A 19780-nucleotide genomic window follows, 5' to 3' on the forward strand; every position below is an offset into this window, starting at 1 on the left:
AGGGACCACGCCGGGCCCAACTACCTCATAGTTGCTGGCAAGGAAGGGGAACTGCTTGGGCTGCAGGAACTGCGTCTTGGGGATGTCCAGGCCGTCCTCCCCGTACAAGAACTGTACCACGCTGCCATCACTGTCGCGGACGGTCAGATCATACTGGACAACCAGCCCCTCCAAGTGCTTGATGATGCACCTGTATGGAGACCAGGCAGCGGACGGTGGAAAGGGGGACCGCTGCTCCGCAGACAGCCGAGCGAGGCTCTCACGGCCCAGGCTCTGCGCTATAGCAGCTCCGGACCAGGGGCTGCACTTCCTCATGGTTCTTTGGGAGGAGGAAGCCTCAGCCATGTGACAGAGAGCCTAGCCGCCACTCCTCGGCCCGGGCTCTCGTGTGCAGCCCCAGCAGCAGGGACTGCTGCCTGCCTTTCACTGTCCAAGTGTCGAAGAGCTCCCCAAGGACCAGTATCTTTAGGCCCATAAGGCAGGTAAGGCAGGAGGGCTGCCTCCCCCCACCCCCATGCTTCCCCAAGGTTAGTCCAGAGATTTGCCAGGGAAACAAAGGGGACATTGGGAACTAAATGCCGATGTGCTAACCCTAAACTTCTGCCCCTTTTTCCAGTGTTCCCGGCGGTCAGCTGTCTCCCTCAACCTCTCTCCCTGCTACTTGGGGCTGGCTCCTTAGCTTACTTCTGGCCATTCTGCCGCAATCTCTTCCTGCCACCATAACAGGAGGCTTTCCAGTAACCAAGGCTCCCCCAAACTCCAAGGACAGACCTGAGTGTTAGGGTTAGTCACCACCGTCTTGTTGGCACCCAGCCCAGGGCCTGGCAAGGTTGGTGCTGCAAATGCCAGAGTGCTGGTTGTGCCCTCTGCTCTGTTCTCCTTGCCCACGGGGCTCCAGCTCTCAGCACTGGCTCTGGCCCTGCAAGGCTGCATGGCCAGGCCTCTCCTGACCAGCAGGCCTTGTCTTTAAGGTCCACTGGAGGGGCGCCTGGGTGGCTCAGTCGTTAAGCGTCTGCCTTTGGCTCAGGGCGTGATCCCAGGGTCCTGGGATCGAGCCCCACATCGGGCTCCCTGCTCAGTGGGAAGCCTGCTTCTTCCTCTCCCACTCCCCCTGCTTGCATTCCCTCTCTTGCTGGCTGTCTTTCTGTCAAATAAATAAATAAAATCTTAAAAAAAAAGAAAATGTCCACTGGATGTGGCTACTTGAATATCCTGCTGCTGACACCCATGTTTTGTCTCTCCTCTCTGCCCACCGGGCCCCTGTGCTGCCACTCAGGCCTGCCAACTCAGCCAGGTCTGTCTGCTGCCTCCCTGCCTCCTCTTCCTGCATTTCAGCCAGTGGCTCTGTCTTCACCCCACCTGCTTCTTCCTTTCTATCGCCACTCCTGGGGGACAGCCTTCCGGTGTCTGGCTGGAACTCCGCCACAGCCAGGCTGGCCCCCTCCAATCCATCCTGTCTGAAGCACTGCACGTGACCTCTCCACCCCAAGCCCCATCAGCAGATGGATCCTGCAGAGGCTCGTGCCCTTTGCCCCCCTGGCTGCCGCTCTTCCATTCCAAGCAGGATCCCATACATCCTCCTTTGCTCCCTACTGCATAATTAATGGGCTCCAGGGACTCCCGCCCCACACAGAGATCCCCTGGCCCCAGACTTACCTGATCATTTGTTTTTTAGCTTCTACATAACACATGTATTTGTTGAGTGATTTAAGAAATGGGAGGTGGGGTGTAACCCCTGCTCATGGGAGGAAATTGCCATGTGATCTACGCTCCTGAGAGGGGAACTCACCCAGCTGCACCGGCTGCCCACGACCAGCCACCCAGGGGTGTCCATCCCAAACCCACCCTTCCCTCTCCTAGCCCAACCCTGTGGGCTACAGCCTTGGGAGTCAAGGGGGAGGGGACCAAAGCACAGGATGAAGCTTTGGGGACTCCAGAACACAGAAGCAGGAGAGAGGACAGGGCTGGAGCAGACAGACAGGGAAACCTCAGAGGGAAGGATAAAGGAGCTCTGCCTCCCCGTGCAATAGTCACCCAAGTTCCCAGAGAACGGGACTTCACACCACATCCGAGAGGCGTGGGGATTTCTTGTTGCCATCTCCTCCATTTCCTACCACTTCTCCCAGCACAGGTTCTCTGGACTCATAAAGAACCATGGCCCAAACTCCCCAAGGCAGAGCTTCCCCCTGCTGCACTCCAAGAGAGGGGAGGCTGGGGCACAGGGACCTGCCATCCTGTCCTGCTGGGTATTCTGGAGTCAGGCCTTGCTCAGTTTTAAGCATCATTCCCTCCCACCTGCCCATACAGGCCAGTTAGAGTGGCTATTTATTCCCTTTCCTCCCAGACAGGAGAGAAACAAGAAGATGTGGGCCGGGGAACCCCAATGCGACACCGGCATCTGTAGAGAGAGTAACACTAACTACAGACTCACAGGCAGGGCCCCTGGGCCTGGAACCCTCTCTACACCATCCCGGACACTCAGCCCTCCCAGGGCAGAGGATGAGCTCCTCACTGCTCAGGCCTTTCCCCGGATCCATAACTTCCCCTGGGGAAGCAAAGGGGGGTGGGAATGGTGTGCCTGCAGAACGCAGGGGCCCTCTGCATAACCCTCCAAGCTCATGCTCTACCAGTCTGTTAGAAGGGGAAGAAGAGCCACTATCTCCTGTCTCAGGGCAACCATGGCAGTTTTTAAAGTTTTTTCATCTGAACTGTCAATGACCGCGTAAGAGATGACGGAGGTGACAGAGCAGGTGTTTTACCTTTGGAGATAGCCGGAGCGGCTGGTTTTCACAGCAGTGTCCACTAGACCCTCTCGCCCGGCCATGCAGTGGAAGAAGAACTCCTGTGGGAGAGGCGGAGCCAGGCCCAGAGGTGACAGTGAGGATGGGGTGCTTCCTAAAGCAGCTGTGTCTGATCTCCTACGGCCCTCGGCTCTTACGGGCCCACCGGCCCCAGTGACTTCGCCCTCCCCTGTGGTTACCCTTGTCTTCCCTTGCCTGAGAGCAGAGGGGTAAGTGGGGCCTGTGTACAGGAGCCAGGAGCCAGGAGCTCTCCCTGCACTCGTGCATTCCACCCCATGCCCCACACCCATTTTCCAGATGGAAATGGCGTCAGGGCCTCATCACTCTTCCACTCAGCCCACATCCCTGAATTCCGCTCCCCACAGCATCACCAGAGGTGCACAGTGCTTTCCAAATGTTTTCACTCACCCACCGTAAAAAATACACTTGTAATAGTCGTCAGCAAACGTACAGATACACACATGCACAGAGACAGAAAACTCACACGAGAACTTTATGAAACTATCCCAGCCCTTACTTGGATGCTTTCTTCACCACCCCATTCTGTTTTATTACTCAAAGAAATGCCAGTCACTACCTATTACAGCGATTTCATGATTCACTAAGGGGTCACAACCAGAGTTTAAGAAGTACTGGTCTAGATCATCTCTCTTCCATCCTTTGCCGGAGGCCACGGGTGATCCCTGGAGAGCCCATGTGGGACTGCCGAGGAGCCCCTGGAGCAGTCGGCGGCCTTGAAACCAAGGGCCGCTCCTGTTCATAGCCTGGTCTTAGTTGTCTGATCTTGCAGAGAGGCACTGACCAAGGAACAAAGGTACTAACATCCAAAAAGCCATTTCTGGCAAATACGAGGAGAAAACCTTTTTCTTAGGGGAGAAGTGTGCTGTTGACTGAGGAAGAACCAGACATTTGCCACAGCTACTCGATTTTCCCACTGTGAAGGAGGAGCCATGGGAGATACTCTTCATGGGGGTTCGTAAAATCAATCTCTGTGATGTTCCTTTTGGCAATGGAGGGCAACTTGGAGAGGGGCATTCCCTTCTCCAGCTGCCTTCGAGGTAGGTGAGAAATGGTTTTGAGGGATACGGCAGGAAAAGGTGGAGCTGGGATTGGTCTTATTCATCTTTTCATTTCTCAGCAAACACTGAGCACTCCCTATTGCCAAGCCCTGTGAAAGCTCGGGCATTACAATGGCGAACACAACAGGGTCCTCATGGGTCACCGGGTCTCATGAGTAAGCAACAAATGACCTGACATTTATTACTCGATCGTCCTTGGTCAAAGTTGTTGGTAAAGGTCATGGGCCTCCTACCACTGAGCCTGGCAATGAGAAGAGACACGAGTAAAACCCAAAATACATACGGGAGGCTTGATGCCAGTGAGGAATCTGCCAGTGACGAAACCGCCGGCCCTGGGGGTGAACTCATAAGGCTCAAAGCAGGGCAGTGACTTGCCAGATGCCATCAAGGGGGGTCGCCGACCTTCTAATTCGATTTGGCCCAGCAGGCATGAGATCTGGAAGAAAGGAAGGCCAAAGCAAACTCGGGATCCACATGTGTGTTAAAATATTGTCCTAGCAGAGGAGGGAAGGCCTGCTCTGGAAGAAAAGCTGTGTGAAAACTGGATTTTGAAGGACAACCTAGATTTTCAAATGAACCAGAGGAGCTCATGATTCAAGAAAAGAACTGTGTTTTCCTTTAGTTGAATGATCAAGATTTGATGTGTCAGGGATCAGTTGTAAATGGGCTATGTTGGTAAAAGAAGCCATGTTTCAGAATCATCACGTTCTACCTGGAAAGGACCAAAGGGCCCTAATGGAGAAACTGAGGCCTGCAAGAGAAAGGAATTTATTGTGATCCTTAAATCCTAAGGCCAAAAGAGAATAAAAGCACCTCTTAATATTCATGGGGGGGAGGGGAGAGCAATGTGTCTGGATTTCACTTCAGTCAAGGGGGCTTCCTGATGGCGCTCAGCCTTTTAAGGCCATTCCCGTAGAGCTCTACACTCGCCAAGGTCCTCAGGACTTTAAGAAGAAATGTTAACATCTGTGAACATGCTGCAACAGCACAGCAGCCACCTGAGGGGGGAATGGGCCTCAAATCAGGGTCAAGAGACCTCCAGGACAATGCCTCGAGGACAGGATCTCAGATAAGACCGATTACACACATGTACGCATTTATATCTGTGTTTGTTCCTAACTAACAGTGGTTACCTCCTGTACTGATTTCTATGTGCTTCTGTATTTTATAGTACCTGCCACATTTTATATGGATTGTAGATCCTTTTAAAATCAGAAAGAAATGTGAAAATTGCCTCCTGCCATCACCCCGCCCTTCTGGCAAAGTAGCCAGCTCGCGTTTGCTCACACCTGCATGGTGTTCACAGTTGAACCTTTGGCTCCAGACTGCACCATCATCTGCAAGTTGTTCTCTGGGAACTGTCTATGCAGGCCAAATGGCATGCATGCCTGCAGATTAAATAAACACAGCAAGTCAGTGACTTCACTCCCTTTTGAAATCCCAAGGTAATCCCAAATCACAAGATAAACCCAGGATGCGGAAGCAATAAACTCAGACTATTTATCCAGAGATAAGTGCCAAGTCCCACTCGAGGTAAAAAGTCTCATTTGGCCACGATCCTTTTGCTAGAACCCCTAGAGAGAAGTCTAACGAATGACGGCCCCACATGCTGCACTCTCCTGACACTCTCTGCCAAGAAGCCTGAGGCTCTTGTCACTGGCAAATGGGAACAAAAAGGGAGAACCAGAGGGGCCAGCATATCTAGTTTGTGATTCTAAAAAGGAGCAGGTTAAAAAAAAAGTCTGAAGTGTACCCTTTTGAATCTGCCCGGCAGACACGGCCTTGGCTCCTGCACTCTGGCAGTGAGGACCAGTGTCCATGTCACACTCACATCTACCAACATGCTACCCGAGCACCGCGTGGGAGCCTGGCCTTGGCTCCAGAGCCAGCAGACGTGAGCAAAGCCCTCTAGGTGGAGCCTGAGGAGACGCTGGGAGGGGCTCCAAGTCTATTTAAACCTCTGCCTAAGGATGGAGAGATCCAGACCAACACAGGACAGGTGTGTGTGTGCTGGGCGGGTGCAATGGGAAGAGAGGAGCTGGAGGGACAAGAAGCAATCCCCAGATGCTTCTGAGACAACGACCCAGCATGCTCAGTCAAACCTGGAAGCTGAGCCCCCCAGTTCTGAGAGGAGCTGGGAAGGCTCCTTTGAAGAAAACCAAGGACAATGAGAGGTCTGCGTTCTTGGCAGTCTAAGGGATGCCGAGAGCCAGTGAAGAGGACACCAGGCAAACACTGACTCTTGTTGAACACTAGCCTTGCCTCCACCTCTCCTCCCCTTCCCCAGCTCTGGGGCAAGAAGGTGCAGGGCCCAGGCTGTGGTCCTGGTCTATCTAGGGGCTTCCCTTTCCCTTTGCAGTTGCACAAGAATTGGTTTGGTGGAAAAGCAGACAGGGACTCTTCCAGAGTGTTCCCGCCATGCCGAGAGTGTGGTTGTAGATTAGCTCTTAATCCTCTCAGCAACCCTGTGAGGTAGGTGCTCCTCATATCCCTACTTGCAGGTGAGTAAACCAAAGCACAGACTGGTTATATCACTTGCACAAAGTCACACACCAAGTACACGGCCGAGCGAGGATTTGAACCCACACCTTCCCCCCCCCCCCGGCTCCGCTATAGAGCAAGCAGCAGTGGTGTTTTTGGTCTTTCCTTTTCCTCCTCCACTAAACAGTAGCCCCAGAGGAATTCTTCACTTCTCTTTGATGCAGTCACCCCAAAATACAAACATTTAAAAAGAAAAGGTAGTGCAAAGCATTCCCTCTCAGTATTAACTGGGTAAGAGAACGAAGCCCTTGGCTCTCCAAAATGATGAATTCTACACATCCCACCTCACATCTCACCTAGTTAGCTGCTCAACAGCCAAATTGCTCCACAGGGCCCCAAGTGAGAAGCAAAATGTAATTTTTTAAAAAACCAGCATTCAAAATGGTGGCAATAAGTGCACACACTGCTGGACTAACCTTGTTAATTTCATTGCTGTAATGGTTCACTTCCTCCTTGAACTTCAGATCAATCATGTTAAAATCCCTCTGGTCTTTGCCCAGATGGGCATCCTGCCATTTCCCTCGGACCTCATCACATGATGTGGCTTCTGGCAGGTTTAACGCAGCCCTGACAGCCTAGGATGAGAAAAGGCACACGTTGGAGGCAGCAGCCAAGGGAGGAGGGTGTGGGTTTCGTTCCGTGGGAGACCCAACCCTCTGCTGCAGGCTATAGCCTCCCAGGCTGTCCTCACCCGCGGCCCGCAGTGGGTGGACTCTTCGATGACCCTGTGTCTCTTCACATCCGCCTTCGGCTTAACCAGGATGTCTTCCACGCCTGTGAAGTGAGACAGACAAGCTCGGGTGGGACTGGGCCTGACCTGTCACCATAAGCTCAGTGAGGTCAGGGCACAGCATGCGGTGCCATGAACACAGGAAGCACCAGGACAGTGATGTGGACACTGACCTCACTAGTAAGAGACTGTCACCACCTCTGAAGTGCTTCCCACAGGCCAAGCATCCTAATCCCCATTTTACACATGGTCAGATGAAGGCTCAGACTTGATCTACCTGCCATATGCTATGTGGGTAGCGAGTAAACCCAGGGCCAAGTCACGAGCCTGTGCTCTTAGCCAGCAGCTCTGTAAACACACACTGGATGAATGGGCTAGGGGTGAAGACGAGGTTTCGGATGAAAAACTGAGAAGGAAGACAGGGAGGGAAAGAACAGCATGGTTTTGATTCCCAGAAGTCACACATCACAGGGCCTCCGCTATCCAGTTGTGAGTGTGTGTGCACAGGCACACACCTGAGCCTGGGTGACAGGGACCACCACTGCAGGGTCCACCCCAGGACGAAAGTCACTGCAGCTAAACCTGTCCTCCTGGCTCCAAAGAGTTGAGGAATTCCTCACCTTGGGCAGGACATCTTTCTACTTCACCCTTCAATCAACTACTTCCTGTCCATATGTGTGAGTGCTACTGGACTCCAGAAGTCCCTCAGCCAAGATCTGCATGGGAAGAACATCAATGGCTGCACTGTTTAGAAGCCGAGCTAAAATATCTGGAATTCCCAGTGCCATATCCTGGAGGCTTCAGGGGCTCTAAGGAACATATATGAGCAGGAAGGGAAAGAAACAGTCCCTCTGTGAGCAAGCCGTCATCACAAAGGCGGGTTCTTCCATGCGGTCGGCTCCAGGCCGCCTTGCTGGCCCTTCACAGACCCCTGGCTGTATAAGGCTGGAGCAAAGGCGACTTCCCTAGCCTGCCCTTCCCCCAGAGCTGTGTCCAGCTTGGCCCTGGTCCCTTTCTCAGTCTTGTGGTCTCTGGAAGGCCTTTCCACTCGGGGGCTGATTTCTCTTTGTAGCACGTGCTAAGCAGAGCTGCCGGCATGGCTGGGTTTGTTGGGTGTGGTCGTCGTCCTGATCTGGGTGTGGCATCTTCCTTTACTTTTCATCTTTAAAAATGTTTGTTCAAGGGCCCTCTTCACAATAAAGTGAAAACCAGGAAACAGCCTGAATGTTTAATTACAGGAACTTGTTAAATAAACTGTGGTACCAGTACACAACTAGAATAATCGGTAGCCCCAGACCTGAGGATGTAGGCTTATATTAGGACGTTTACAAAAAGACATTGGTAAATATATTCCGTAATGGGGAGGAAAACATTACCAAACTGTGTAGGGTAGGATCTCACTTTTTTCTGAATATGTTTATATCTGCAGGTCTATGAAAGACACACATCAAATCAATTATTACTGGTCATTTTAATGACTGAATGCTGGGTGACTTTCAATTACTATCATGTCTATACTTATTTTTACTTTTCCACAATTAATATATCTCCTGTCATTACGCAGGCCCCACTGCAGGCAAGTGAACAAGCCCTAGCTGAGGCAGGCCCAGAGGCCCCACGCTGGGATTCCCACCATGTCTACACACGAGCAAGTCTGTAAGGCAGAGTCCTATTTCCACCACTAGGGGTGCTATGAACTAGACAATTCCAACGCTCGCTGGGGCGCATGCTCAACATGCAGCAGGTCACTTGCTCCTCGCGGGAACACTGCAGGGCGGCTCAGAAAGTAACAGCACACTTGCTGTCCTCAAGGCCAACCTGCTGGAATGGTGTGTGCTCATTTCCAGGGAGGAAAGAAGGTAGTTCCTCTTCCTGTGTTAGGATCACCCCAACAGGTCTGCCCCAACATGGTGTTTCTGACAGTGATGCTGTCCCTGCTATGCGGGGAGCTGCGGGCCGTTCTGACAACAGGGAAGGCCCGTGTGGAGTGCAGAGTGCCCAGGGCATTCTGGAGGCACACTTAAAGGAGAGAATGGAGGTGGGTTTGGGTGTGAAAAATCAGTCTCAGGGACAGAAGACCATAGAGGCTGGGGTGGAGAATGGAATGGGGACTGAGTAGCGTGAAGAAGGGAGGGGTGGAAAGCACGGAGAAGGACCAGGTCTGTGACATGTTGTTGGCAGCCAAGAGAGGCCACAGTTATAGAAGGAGCCTGCCCATCCCCCCAGAAGCTGCTAGTAGAGTCAGGGAGACATCCCAGTGGGCATGCTGGCCAGGATAGAGGGCGCCCCGGGACCACTCGCCCGGCACTCACCCAAGGTGAAGCCTCTGTAGAGCTGCAGGTAGGCAGTGAAGAGGCGGGCCAGGCAGGTGAGAACCTTGCCGCTGGTCTCCCCGCCGTAGATTTCATAGCAGCAGTGGACCAGGCCGTAGGCGGAGCTCCCGTAGTGCGCCTTGTCCAGCACCCCACAGAGCAGCTCCCCTTCTCTGATGATCACCTGTGGAGGGGACAGCCACCAATGCTGGAATGGAGGTGACACCTCTTGTGTGAGCCACCCCCTCCCTTCTCTGTGTTTTATTAACCTTATTATGTATGTCCCTCCACAGTAACCTGCCTTGTCCTTGATGGGAAGATGGAGTGATGAATCGCTAAATTCTATTCCTGAAACTAGTATTACACTATACTAACTGGAATTTAAATAAACACTTGAAACAAAAGACAAACAAGAAACAACAAAAAAAAGATGTATGTATAAATGGAACTAATATATTTTTTTCTAAATAAAGGAGATAAGGACATAGAGCCCAATATTTTTAAATTATTTTTTCCAAGGACTATACCATACACACACACATACACGCACATGCACACACAAACATTTCACTGTGTTTACATGTCCCCCTGCACCACAACCCCACCCATACTGACTTGAGGTTAAGTACTGTTTTCAAGGACCTTGTGACTAAACAGGAGAGCATCTAGAGTATAAACCCCATAACCATGACCTTGGCCTACATGCTCCCTCCCTTGGACTCTAGAAGTAAGAACAACATAACCTTTCTAACATCTTTCAAGGCGTTTCTACTTTCCAAAGTTGGGTTAAAGCGTCAGAAGCTAATTAATGGAAGGATTGCTAGCCCCATAATGTAGCACACATTAAACATTTGGTCTCTAAAGGGCAAGAAAAGTGGCAGCTTCAGTTCTAAATAGAATGTCTGCTAGACCCTGTGACAAAGCACTTATGAGCTGGGGACTTCAGGCCTTGGAAGTCTTTAGTGTGGGGCCACCATCTTGCTCGCTTGCAGGAGCGCTGTGCCTGCAGCCAGAAGGTGTGGAACCTCACAGCAGATCCATGGGCTCCAGCCACTCAGGGGTCTCAAGGGAAAACACAGGTTCTGCATTTCCAAGTTTTGCAGAATTGAGTCCAGAGGCCTCTGCTCCCCAAGTGGGTTGTGAGGTTTATATGGAGGGTCAAATGCTAGCAATCAACTCTGACCCTTTCTAAAAGCAAAAGTGACACCAACTCAGGCACAACTCCCTCTCTTATGAACCATGACACCTGATTCTCCCTTTCTCTGTCTCTGTTTTAAATTGATTTGTCTAAACCTGGGACTTGATGTCTCCAACTTGCACAGGTAGGCAGCCACACCTGGGACTCGCACATAGAGTCAGGGTTAAAGCCGGGAACAGGCCGAGGAGACTCCTGCACCCAGGCTTTGCCGCTGATCTTCGCCTTTCCCGATAAGCTCAGTGGGATGTGGTCCTCTGGGATTATGTTAATGAGCAGCGTTGACACAACCTGGATAGAAAAAAAAAAAGATAATGCTGACTGTGGGGAGAAAAGCTGAGGAGTTCCCTTTTAGGACCTCCTGTCCCTGTTCATCCTGAAAAGCCAGAGGAGCAAGAAAACAGGCATTTCTGTCTCTGTGGGACAAGCTGACCTCAGTTGTTTTCCACTTACATGGCTTAGGAGGGGGCTTCGGAACAGTAACAAACATACACCATTAAGAACTTCACTGGCATTCTTATTTCCTAAAATAATTCTTTTTTCTTTTTGAGAGTGAGAGCGCACATGAGCGGTAGGGAGGGGCAGAGAGACAGGGAGAAGCAGAACCGCCCCCTAACCCACTGAGCAGGGAGCCTGATGCGGGGCTCGATCCCAGGACCTTGAGATCATGACCTGAGCCGAAGGCAGATGCTTAACTGACTGAGCCACCCAGGTGCCCCTACAATAATTCTTAAAGTGAACAATCTTCTAGACCTGAAGATTAAGTCCCTGAATAGACCAAAGAAAAGAGAAGGAAAAAGTAAATTGCTGTGGCGTCACAGCAGAGAAAGATTTGACTATGTGGTAAAAAAGTAAAAGCAACAACAGTGGGGCTGAGAGATGGTGGGGCTCACAAGGCTGCCCTCTGCCAGAGGTCAGCCCCAACACAATGTCGGTTCCAGGACTGAGGCATCCTCTCATCTTTAGGCCCATCAAAACAGACAATTATTACACACAGTCAGTAACATCCTCCCCACAGAATAGCTTTGACTTTCCGGTGGGTGCCAAGGAAGGACAGGCTACAGAGACTAAGAACTGAGAGTTCTCCCTCTGAAGACCTTCACACAGGAGGCCTGAGGAATCCGACTGAGAAGCTTCAGGGATGAGAGGGTGTTCCAGTGTCTGGTCTACCACTGACTGGTCATGTACTGTGGGGCAAAATGTGCTCTTAGGCTTAGCACTGCTCATTTGTAGAATAGATAAAATTCACCTGTTCTTTCAGCAATGCTATACTGAGTGCTTACAATGGGCCCGGCACTGGGAAGAGTCATGAATGACTCAGTCTGTCTTCACTGTAAACTTCATTCCCAAAGGGGATTGCCCTTGGAGGAAAATAAAATAGGGAAGGAGAACCTGAAGTAGAGCAGGGGGGAAGGGGAAGGGAATATTCAGGATTTTCAGTAAGACGGGCAGGGAAGGTCTCACCAACAAGGTGGTGAGGAAGAGAACTGTGCAGAGATCAGACCATGGTTTTCAGGCAGGAGGCTTTTAGTCTGAGTGAGAAGGAAACCTATCCAGAGGTTTTGATCACAGGAGTGACATACTCTGACTTTACTTTAAACAGGCTCACTTGCTCCAAACACATTCCTGGTCTAGACACTGAGGCTACATAAACGCCTTAGAGAATCAGCCTCCTGAGTGACACTGACAAGAAGGACCAGGACCTTAGAAGTGGTTATTAAAGTTGAGTGAGGAGCACCGTGTGATAAAGTCTGCATGTGAGAAACATCACAGGACCCACTGGTTATGTGACTGGCAACCTGATGGCTCCCACCCAATTAGCTTTTACAGAACTAACACCAGAAATAAATTCTTTCGACTGGAATTAATTATGGCTACTGAGAGGCTGAGGAGTCCTTCCCTTGCCCCAGTTGGGTGCATCGCAGGCCATCCACTCAATAAGCAGCTGCTAACTGCAGGTTAGGAGAGGCAATTTCTCAAGCAGCTGCTCCGCTGAGAACCCAAGTGGGGGCAGCTACACCCAGGTATAACCATGACTCCAGAGGGGCCAAAAGCGCGCATTCTCGAAGATGTAGCAGGCAAGGTACAAACAGGCCAGTGCAACAGGCATGAGGGCTAAGGAGGGGCTAGGAGTTGGCATCAATAAATAGCTCTTTGTACGCCTGTACCAGGCCCCACAATGTGGTGTCTTTTTATGCACACAACGGAGTCAGGACAGTTATGAGGGCAGTTGCCTTTTCATGCATTCACAACAGAAGCAGGAGGAGAATTGGCAGGAGCATCTTTAAAGAAAGCAGACAACACTCTATCTCAACCGAAGATGACCAGTAGGGTCATGACTCACACTCTCCAGAAGGCTAGCACTGCCAGGCAAGAGTAAGGAAGTAAAGGCAAGAGCGTGAGGCCTCCCTGTGATGCCGACCGCAAGCCGCACCTCAAGTAAATCACCATAGCATGACTGTCAGGCTGGGCACAGTCAGGATAGGATGTCTATGTGCAAGGGAACAGCACATAGACCCAACCATCAGAAGTCAAGGAAATATGACCTACCGCCTCATCTATAAAAACAAGAGGGCAGAAAAAGCAAAGCATTCGACAAACTCCAACAACACCCTTTCATGATAAAAACACTCAGCAGAATAGGAATAGAACGAAATGGCATTGACCTAATAAAAGCAAAGCACCTATGAAAAACCCATAGCTAATATACTCAATGGTTGGGGCACCTGGGTGGCTCAGTCGGTTAGGTGTCCAACTCTTGATTTCGGCCCAGGTCATGATCTCACGGTTGTGAGATCCAGCCCCAGGTCAGGTTCCACACTCAGTGGGGAATCTGCTTGAGATTTTCTCTCCCCCTCTGCCCCTCCCCCCACTCACACACTGTCTCCCTCTCAAAATAAGTAAATCAAATCTTAAAAAAAATGTATATCCACATTCACTCAACGGTCCAAGACTAGACATTCTTTGCCTAAGATCAGGAACGAGACAACAGATGATTGGTCTCACCACTTGTATTCAACAATGTACTAAAAGTACTGGCCAGGGTAACTGGGCAAGAAAAGAAATAAAAGGCATCCAGATTGGAGAGGAAGAAGTAAAACTACCTCTGTTTGTAGATGACACGATCTTTTACATGGAAAACCCTAATGAATCCACAAAAAAATTATGAGAGCTAGTAAATGACTTAAGCAAAGCTGAAGGATATATGGTCAACATAGAAAAAATCTATTTCTATACATTAACAATGACAATCTGAAAATGAAATTAACAAAATAATTCCATTTACAAAAGCACCAAAAAAGAAAATACTCGAATAAATTTAACCAAAGAAGTGTAAAAGTCATATGTTGGAAAGTCTAACACAATGTTAAAGAAATTAAAGAAAATCTAAATAAATGGGAAGACATCATGGATCAGAAGACTTAATATTGTTAAGATGGCAACAGTCCCCAAATCGATCCACAGGTTCAGTGTAATCCCTACTGAAATTCCAACTGCCAGTTTTGTATAAATGAACAAGGTAATCTTTTTTTTATAATAATATTTTTTTATTATATTATGTTAGTCACCATACAGTACATCCCTGGTTTTTGATGTAAAGTTCAGTGATTCATTAGTTGTGTATAACACCCAGTGCACCATGCAATATGTGCCCTCCTTACTACCCATCTCCAGCCTATCCCATTCCCCCACCCCCCTCCCCTCTGAAGCCCTCAGTTTGTTTCTCAGAGTCCATAGTCTCTCATGCTTGAACAAGGTAATTTTAAGATTCACAAGGAAATGCAATAGACCCTGAATAACCAAAACAATCTTGAAAAAGAACAAACCTAGAACACTCACACTACCAGATTTTAATACAACAAAGCTACAGTTATTAGGATACAATAATGGCATAAAGATAAGACATACTGATCAATGGAAGAGCCCATAAATAAACCCACACATCTACAGTTGATTTTTGACAAGGGTGCTAAGAATGTTCAACAAATGGTACCAAGACAACTGTATCACCACATGTAAAAAAATTAAGCTGAACTCCTACCTCACACCATATACAAAAATTAATTCAAAGTGAATCAAAGACCTAAATGTAACGGCTAAAACCCTGTAACTCTACGGTGGAAAAATAGCTACAAATCTGTGTGACCTTGGCTTAGGCAATAGTTTCTTAGATATGACACCAAAAGCACAAGCAACAAAAGAAAAAGTAGATAAATTTCTCAAAATTAAAATCTGTGTGTCAAAGGACACTATTAAGAACTGACAACCCACAGAATGGGAGAAAATATTTGCAAAATATATATGTAATACAGATCTAATAGCTAGGATATATAAAGAACTCCTGGAATTCAACAATAAAAAGACAAACAGCCCAATTACCAAATGGACGAAGGGCCTGAATAAACACTTCTCCAAAGAAGATATTATAAATGGCTAGTAAGCAAATGCAAAGATGCTCTATATTGTTAGGCATTAGGTAAGTATAAATCAAAACCACAATGAGATATCACCCCACACCCACTAAGACAGCAAGAAAGAAAAAGAGAAAGAAAGAGAGACAGAGAGACAGACAGAAAGAAAAAGAGAGAAAGCGAAAGAAAAAGAGGAAGAAAGAAAGAAAGAAAGAAAGAAAGAAAGAAAGAAAGAAAGAAAGGGAAAGAAAGACAGAAAGAAAGAAGCAAGTGTTAGTATGAATATGGAGCAATTAGAATACTCATGCATTGCTGGTAGGAATGTAAAATGGTACAGCTGTTTTGGAAAACAGTTTGGTAGTTCCTCAAAAAAGTTAAAAATAGCATTACCACATGACCCAGAATTCTACTCTTAGCTATATAGCCAAGAGAACTGAAATACATATTCACACAAAAACTGGTACATGAATATACACAGCAGCTTTATTTATAATAATCACAGAGGGGAACAACCTAAATTATCCATTTATCAACTAACAAACAAAATGAGGTATTTCCATACAATGGAATATCATCCAGCCATAAAAAATGAATGAAGTACTGTTCATGCTACATGACTGGATTTTAAAAGTATTATATTAGGTAAAAGAAGCAAGTCACAAAAGGCTACAAGTTGTATGATATCATTTACAAGAAATGTCCAAAATACGCAAATCCAGAGAGACAGAAAGTGATTGCCTGGGAATGAGGAGGGAGGAATTGGGACTGATGATAATAGGTACAGGGTTTCTTTTAGGGATGATGGAAATGTTCTGGAATTAGCTAGTGGTGATTGTTGCACAACAGAGCAGACATACTAAAAATCATTGAATTATACCCTTTTAAAAATCATAAATTTTATGTTAAATATGAATTATATCTCAATAAGAAAAACACAGGAGTCAGATAAGAGGATTTTAAGCCTCTTCCAGCAATAACATTCTAGAAATGTTTAATTTACTTTCTGGTCATCTCTTATACTAAGGAGAAAAGACCATCAGCAACGTTTTCTTAAACTGTGAAGGGTAGCAGTATCTATGAGAATAATGAATGAATTTTTTTATACTAAGACTCTATTGAACTTTAAAAATGTTTTAAAAGTTACAAGGATTTCTTAAAAAAAAAAAAGTTTTGAAATGTATATACCCTTTGACTCAGCAATCACACCGTGGGAACTTGTCTCAAATATAATCCAAAGAAAGTACATGAGTATAAACGTTAAGTGGGTGCTCACTATAGCACTAGGAAAAACAGTAAAAACTAGGGAACGATGTAAATGTCTGCCAAAAGAAAGCCAGTTAAATCAACTATGGTGTATCCGTATCGTTGGATACAACACAGAATGGGTTAAAAAGAATGACGTGGCTCTACATATATGGATACAGAATGAGCCCCACAATATGTCATTAAGTGAACTAAATACATCACAAAGCAATTTTAAGAACGGTTCTGCCTGTTAACCTAGCTCATGCAGGCAGTTAAATGACCTTCTTGCCACATTCAGAGTGTGTTAGGGTGGTCCAAATTAAAAATACAGACTGCTTGAAATAATGGAATTCCCTTTGGAAGGCCTGGTGGCTCACTCAAAGTAAGCCATGTTAAAAATAAGTGAAAAAACGTCCATGTACCTGCTGGTCAGGAAAACTCATGCCTAAGGTACGAGGACGTCATGGATAAAGAGGTTTAAAATATAAGCTCAAAACTGAATGTCAAATTTAATCATGATTCATGGTTCTCCTGAGCAGGTATAATACCCCATTCTTAATTACTTTCTATTGAGAGTATGTGTGGACACGGAGAGTGCGGTTGGGGAGGGAGGGAATTTTTCCTTTCACATTTCCTTTCATACAGTGTGTGTGTGTATGTGTGTGTTTAAAGATTTTATTTATTTATTTGAGAGAAAGCACAAGTGGGGTAAGGAGCAGAGGGAGAAACAGACTCTCTGCCGAGCAGGGAGCCCAATGCAGGGCTTGACCCCGGGACTCTGGGAACATGACCAGAGCCGAAGGCAGACACTTAACCGTCTGAGCCACCCAGGTGCCCCTACTGTGTTTTTATTTAATAACAAACTTTTGTTACTTCTGCAGTTAAAAGAATTTGAAAGGCAGTGATCTAATAACTGAATTCAGGAAGGTTGTTGAATACAGAGACAATATACACAAATAAATTGTATTTCTACATCCCAATCGTAAATAATTAGAATTAATAAACAATACCATCTGTAAGAGCAATACCCAGAAATCAATTTAATGGAAAATATAAAAGACTTAGATAGTTGAAGGACATACTATGTTCATAATTTGAAAGATTCAATATTGTAAATATGTTGATTCTCCCTAAAGTAATCTAAAGGTACGATGTAATCCCAATAAAAATCCTAGCAGGTATTATTTTTGTGGAAATTTACATGCTGACTGTATATGGAAATACACAGGGCCAAGTATATTCAAGACAGTCTTGAAGAACAAAGCTGGACACTTTTACTATCAGAAATCAGTATTATAAAGCTAAAATAATTAAGATAGCATGGTACTGGTACAATGGAATCAAACAGACCAATGGAACTGAACAGAACCCAGAAAGAGACCCACGTGTATGTGACTAGTTGATTTATGACACAGGAGATACTAAAGAGAAGTGGAAAAATGCTAGTCTTTTCAACAAATGATGTTATATTAACTGGATAGCCACATGGGGAAAAAAGGAATCCCTTACCTTATATCATACACACCCACAAATATCTACTCCAGGCAGACAAGTAGACCTAAGTGTGAAAGTAAAACAGTAAAACTACTAGACAATAACACAGAGGAATACCTTTGTGCACTCAAGACAGGCATTCTTACATAGGACTAGCTATGAATGGCAAATACTGGTGAATTATATTAATAAAATAGCTCTGACCGGGGCACCTGGGTGGCTCAGTTGGTGAGGCGTCTGCCTTCAGCTCAGGTCATGATCCCGGAGTCCCAGGATAGAGCCCCACGACAGGCTTCCTGCTCAGTGGGGAGTCTGCTTCTCCCTCTGCCCCTCACCCAGCTCGTGCTCTCTCTTGCTCTTTCAAAAAAATAAGATCTTTAAAAAAAATAGCTCTGATCATTAGAAAATAGCACTAGGTAAAAAGGCAAAAATTTGGCAATGGACAAACACAAGAATATATATAAAAAACTCTTACCTATTAATAAGAAAATGGCGTGGAATAGAAAACAAGAAAAAGACTTGAATAAGCACTTCACAAATGATGATACCCTAATGGCCAGTAAGCATACGTGCTCAACCTCACTTGTCATTAGGAAAATGCAAATTAAAACCACAACAAGGTGCTACTATACACCCATCTGAATGGCTAAAATTAAACTAATAGAAGCAAACAAACGGTACGATAATATCAACTTCCGCTGAGCATAAGAAGTAACTGGAATTCTCACACCCTCCCGGTAGAACTGTAAAGTGCCCTAAGCACTTTGTAAAAATGTTTATTAATAAATCTATTAAGGTTAAACCCAGATCTTATGATTCGGCAGTTTGATTCCTTGGTATCTAGCCTACAAAATGAATGTATATGTTCAGCAAAATATATATACAAGAATGGTGATGGTACCCCTATTTGTAATAGCCAAATGAAGACAAGCCACATGTCGTTCAAGAGTAAAAGGATAAACGTATGAGGGTATAGTTACATAATGGAATGGTGTACAGCAATGAAAACAAAGGAACTCCTGCTAGATGATACCATGAATGACTTACACAGAGATATGACTGACCATTCCATTTATATGAAGTTCAAGAAAAAAAAAAGAGAAGACAAAACGTACTTATAGTTAGAAGTCAGGTTAGGGGGCTACCTTTAGGGAGGGGTGAAAACAGATGGGGTCTGCAGGGGTCTGCTGGGAGTGCTGGTGAGATTCTCCTTCTGATGTGGCTGACACTTTACAAAGGTGTACCCTGCGAGCATTCACTAAGCTGCACACTTGAGATGTGCAATGGCAGGCAAATCCTTTTTCCTTATACGCTCTTTCAACAAATGCTGAGACCTTAGATTCTTAAATGGAAAGAGAAGCACTCAAGACGCTGCGTGAAATGCCCTGGAGAAGGAGCCTAAGACTTCATTTTCTGGGGCGGTACAAATAAACTGCCCAAGCTAAGCTCCTTATCTCCTGATTCTACATGTGGCTGTTTTCTGCAGAAACAGACTGAGCCACCAACAAATTCTTATGCAGGGCAGTCATTCTTCTCTTTTACACCTACTTGCAAATAAGTAACAGCCTGTGGCAACCTCGAAAGAAATACTGAAAAATCTCAACTGTGACACAAGTAAAACCTAGTTTTATTTAATTAAATAGTAATAATCTTAGCCCAGAAACATTATAAAATGAAAAAGAAATTATTCCTAACATGAACCAAATTATTCCATCATTCTGATCTTTTTCTTACCACGCTTTTTCTCATGTACATGCTTAACACGGTTGTGATGGTGACCGCACACAGAATGCTGTAGATATTTCTGCTTTCAACATTAGGTCAGAAAATTTCCCAGACTGCTCGCTATGTGGTCTTTTAAAAGCACTATTTTAAACAGCTACATAATATCTTCACAAATGGATGTTCCACAATTTCCTTAGAGCCAATGTTAAGTATCCAGGTTTTTCTAATTTTCCACCACTATAAACC

At 46.5% G+C, this 19780-nt stretch overlaps 1 protein-coding gene across 1 annotated transcript in view; it reads right to left on the reverse strand.

Annotated features, from left to right (window-relative positions):
- POLR1A (RNA polymerase I subunit A) overlaps nt 1-19780 on the reverse strand; it is a 78986-nt gene that overhangs the window by 18477 nt on the left and 40729 nt on the right. Inside the window, exons 15-22 of the mRNA XM_045808858.2 lie at nt 10800-10949; nt 9464-9647; nt 7113-7195; nt 6838-6996; nt 5170-5268; nt 4164-4316; nt 2760-2842; nt 25-190 (exon numbers count right to left, since the gene is read on the reverse strand). Coding sequence (XP_045664814.2) covers nt 25-190; nt 2760-2842; nt 4164-4316; nt 5170-5268; nt 6838-6996; nt 7113-7195; nt 9464-9647; nt 10800-10949 — 1077 coding nt within the window. The remainder of the gene's footprint in view (nt 1-24; nt 191-2759; nt 2843-4163; nt 4317-5169; nt 5269-6837; nt 6997-7112; nt 7196-9463; nt 9648-10799; nt 10950-19780) is intronic.

The sequence above is a fragment of the Ursus americanus genome, chromosome 7, assembly GCF_024610735.1.
Source record: "Ursus americanus isolate L20-20 chromosome 7, mUrsAme1.1.p, whole genome shotgun sequence".
NCBI lineage: Eukaryota > Metazoa > Chordata > Mammalia > Carnivora > Ursidae > Ursus > Ursus americanus.